Below are 4,555 nucleotides of genomic sequence, written 5' to 3'. Positions count from 1 at the left end.
CCAGGAGGCATCAGGAACAGATGTCTGAGTCTCAGCTGCTCCTCTCGACGTGGAGGAGCAGCGGCTCTACTCCGAGCTCCTCCCGTGTGATTGAGCTCCTCACCTTGTCTCTAAGGGAGACGCCCAGACGCCTCTGGGTTATTCAATGATGAATGGACTTTAAAAACACACTGAGGTGTCCTGGATTTGTACTTGATGATGTCACAAGGTGGATGGACCAAATGTGCATTAAAGCGTCACTGTAGTTAAAGACTCTGTGCCTGAAAATACTGTATGTCTTCCCCAGTACAAATATTTTATATAAGAAGCTCTTGGGGTCAAAATAAACCCACTGGTGTCTGCCTGGTCGTCTCTGGGTTCACCGGTCGCTGCACCAGGTCAGGACGCGCCCACTGACCGGTAATTACAAGACAGAATGTTTACAAACCCAGACCTGGTGTTGTCATTAGCTCTGGTTCTCACAGAGTTTAAGTATCGGATCAGTTTTACAAACCAGGTCAGGGAGCAGTCAGGTTTAACCACAGTTTGGTCCAGTTTTGGTACTTTGAGTTTTTGAAGTGAGCCGTGACCTTGTACTTTTACTTTTACTTGAGTAACAGATTGTACAGTGTAACAGTACTCTTACTGTAGCCCTGGATTAGACCTGGTTTAGTCCTTATTTAGACCCTGTTTAGCCGTGTTCAGACATGTTTTAGTCCTGGTTTAGTCCCCGTTATTAGACCTGGTTTAGCCAAGTCTAGACCTGATTTAGTCCTTGTTTAGTTCTTGTTTAGTCTCTGATTTAGTCTTGGTTCAGGCTTTGTTTTTGTCCTAGTTTAGTCCTGGTGTAGACCAAGTTTAGTTCTAGTTTAGTCCTGATTTAGCTCTGTTTAGACCCAGTTTTTAGACCTGGTTTAGACCTGGTTTAGACCTGGTTTAGTCCTGCTTTAGTCCTGTTTTCACCCTATTTTTTTTTCATAATAAATAAATGTCTTAAATCAGATGTTACTGTCAGTTACTTTTACCTGAGTAGTATTTTTTCCCAAATACTTTTTACATAATTTATTGGTCCTTTACCTTGTACTTCTGATACTTTTTCACTTGGACACTTTAATATTTTTGTGTTTTCCAGAACGTTCTAATACAAACTTTATTTTCCCGGTTTTGACTCGAGCTCTGCCAAGTCAAAACGCCAAATTATAGGCTTGTGTCTTTCTACTACTTTTGGTTTTCTGTGTGACGTCGCCTTGGCAAATTAAAGTCTCTAATCCACATTTTTAACCATTTACTAATTTTGATTTTAAGCCAGATGCCCTTCCCTTCGACCCAACCACTTAACTTTGTCTATTCTTGAACCTGACGCAAATAATGTTTAATAACTCGTTTAATCGACATCGTGATTGGAATGACAAAAAAACAGCCAAAGTCATCACTAATTAGCCTATGTATTTAACATTTTTTAAGCCAGATGCCCTTCCTTTTGAGCCAACAAACTGTATTTATCCACGCCTGGAACTGACACAAATAATTAATTGATTTGTTGTCTTTTGTACGACAAAAAATACAAAAAAAAAAAAAAGAAAGAGATTATGTACCATCAGGTTGAGATCTGGATCAACCAAAGACACCACTGCAGACCGGGTTTAGACCGGGTTTAGACTGGGTTTATACTTTAGACCGGGTTTAGACCGGGTTTAGACCGGGTTTAGACCGGGTTTAGACCGGGTTTAGACCAAGTTTAGACCAAGTTTAGACCAAGTTTAGACCAAGTTTAGACCAAGTTAGACCAAGTTTAGACCAAGTTTAGACCGGGTCTAGACAAGGTTTAGACCGGGTTAAGACCTGGACCAACCAAAAGCAACACTACATACTGGGTTTAGACCAATGGGTTTAGACTGGGTTTAGACCGGGTTTAGACCGGGTTTACACCAGGTTTAGACCAGGTTTACACCAGGTTTAGACCGGGTTTACACCAGGTTTACACCAGGTTTAGACCAGGTTTAGACCAGGTTTAGACCGGGTTTAACCAAAAACACTACGACCAGGTTTAGACTGGGTTTAGACCGGGTTTAGACCGGGTTTAGACCGGGTTTACACCAGGTTTACACCAGGTTTAGACCGGGTTTAGACCAGGTTTACACCAGGTTTAGACCAGGTTTACACCAGGTTTACACCAGGTTTAGACCGGGTTTAGACCGGGTTTAGACCAGATTTAGACCAGGTTTAGACCAGGTTTAGACCAGGTTTAGACCAGGTTTAGACCAGGTTTAGACTGGTTAAAGATCTGGATCAACCAAAAGCACCACTGCATACTGGGTTTAGACCAGGTTTAGACCAGGTTTAGACCAGGTTTAGATTTAGACCAGGTTTAGACCAGGTTTAGACCAGGTTTAGATGAGGTTTAGCTTTTGTTTAGACCTGGTTTAGTCCCTGGATGAGATCTGGTTTAGTCCTGGTGTAGTCCCAGTTTAAACTGGGTTTAAAACTGGATTAGTCCCAGTTCAGTGCCTGTTTTAGCCCAGGGTTAATCCTGGTTTAGACCTGGTTTAGTCCCTGGTTCAGTTCCTGGTGTAGTCCTGGTTTAGATCTGGTTTAGTCCCTAGTTTGGTGTCTGTTCAGTCTCTAATCCACATTTTTAAGCCAGATGCCCTTCCTTTTGAACCAACAAACTGTATTTCTCCAAGCTTGAAATTGACACAAACAATTCATTGCTATTTCTTGCGATTTGAATGACTAAACGACAAACTCTGTCATCACTTTTCAGCCAAAGAAATCGCTATTAGTGTATATATTTAGCATTTTTAAGCCGGATGCCCTTCCTTTTGACTCAGCCACTTAAATTTATCCACGCTTGGAACTGACACAAATAATTAATTGACTTGTTATGTCTTGTACGACAAAAAAACAGACTATATTATGTACTGTCACTGCCAGAAAAACAAAAAAGACTTTTTATCGTCATGATTCGCCAAATTTTTTTTTTTTTTTAAAGCCAGATGCCCTTCCTTTTGAGCCAACCAACTGTATTTATCCACGTTTGGAACTGACACAAATAATAAACTGACTTGTTGTTATCATTGTGAGTTGAATGACTAAAGGACAGTCAGTCAACTTAGTCACTGTTGCGTATTTATTTGATGTTATAGACACTTTATTCGTCTTTTTCTTCTTGTTTATAACTTAATTGACGTCATATTTCACGTATTTATAAGTTTAAGTTCCATAAAATCGTTTCTTACGTGTGAAAACGCAGAGGAGCAGCGAGTTCCGGAGCAGCTTCCATCGGTCCATGGCTCCGTGGCTCCAGCGGCTCCTCATGACTCTTCCCCCCGCGCTGCCTTCCCCTCCCGCGGGCTGCTGATTCACCGCTCTCCCGCTGACACGAAACAATTCACGGATCTCGTCTCGGTCACCTCATCGCGCCGCGCCAACGCGTCAAAACCGTGTCCAAACGTGCGCTTTTACGCATTTGGCACCGTTACGCACTGGCTCGCCTTTCTGCCTTAGTCCACTTCTTAAAAGTCCATGTGTGGTCCCACGTGCGTGAGTCTGCGTCGGGGCGCGAGCTCTGATCCCACACCTCCACGCGCACTCAGGTTTTGTCTCGCTCGCGCTCCCCTCCCCCGGCCCGTCCTCGTGCGTCCTCCTCCCACTGTCGCTCCTCGGATTACTCCTTTGACTTTTACGCAGCGCAAAAGAGAATCAAGACTGTCAAAATAAAACACAATGAGGGCCTTTCAAAATAAAATCAATCATTCTTCACCGATTTAAACGTATTGTATTTATTTATATTAGGTTCAGATGCCCAAACAGGAGCAGGAAATAAATTTTTTCCCCTGTATTTCACCTCATATTTAACGCTCAAACTTAAATAAAAATTTCTTCTGACACAATCCAAAACAGATTTAAAGTTTTTAATGGAGACTACTACAAAATAAATGTGATTGTTACATCACGGACTAAAGTATGACTAGAGTTTTGGGTATTTTTTTAACAAAAGAGGATCCCAGGTATGGATTTCCCTCTGAAATATGGACCAGAGGTGGGACCAAGTTGTCGTTTTGCAAGTCTCAAGTAAGTCTCAAGTCTTTGACCTCAAGTCCGAGTCAAGTCCCAAGTCAAATACAGGCAAGTCTAAGTCTTAAGGCTGAAGGCTGAAGTATAGTTCTGCGTCGACTCAATGTGCACTGCCGCCGTTCAGGTGAAGATCTACTTAGTACAGTTTTAGTCCTGATTTAGTCCTGGGTGCGTTCATATTTGCACAACCGAATCAATACTGGGACTAAACCTGGACTAGACTAATTCAAGACTAGAACTTAGACTTAGAACAGAACTTAGATTTAGAACAGAACCAAACCAAGTCTACATCAGGCCTAAACTGGGCTCAAACCTAACCTGACTAAGACAGTCCAGTTAGAGTCCAGGTTTAGTGCTGTTTATGTTCTGGTTAAGTCCAGGCTAAGACCTACTTAGTCGTGTCTAGAGTCACTGGCCCATAAGTCCAAGTCAAGTCCAAGTCGTCCGCTTTGAGCTTCAAGTCATTTCTAGTCTTTAAACCAAAAAAAGTACCAAATAT

The 4,555-nt window shown here is 42.2% G+C and overlaps 1 protein-coding gene across 1 annotated transcript in view; it reads right to left on the bottom strand.

Annotated features, from left to right (window-relative positions):
* cyyr1 (cysteine/tyrosine-rich 1) overlaps positions 1 to 3,551 on the bottom strand; it is a 32,088-nt gene extending 28,537 nt beyond the window's left edge. Inside the window, exon 1 of the mRNA XM_055166253.1 lies at positions 3,219 to 3,551. Coding sequence (XP_055022228.1) covers positions 3,219 to 3,297 — 79 coding nt within the window. The 5' untranslated portion in view covers positions 3,298 to 3,551. The remainder of the gene's footprint in view (positions 1 to 3,218) is intronic.
* Positions 3,552 to 4,555: the final 1,004 nt, after the last annotated feature.

Source organism: Boleophthalmus pectinirostris, unplaced genomic scaffold (genome assembly GCF_026225935.1).
Source record: "Boleophthalmus pectinirostris isolate CB_2022bp ecotype Guang Dong unplaced genomic scaffold, ASM2622593v1 HiC_scaffold_11, whole genome shotgun sequence".
Lineage (NCBI taxonomy): Eukaryota > Metazoa > Chordata > Actinopteri > Gobiiformes > Gobiidae > Boleophthalmus > Boleophthalmus pectinirostris.
The sequence above is the reverse complement of the archived record's forward strand: the minus strand, read 5'-3'. Positions and strand labels throughout refer to the sequence as shown.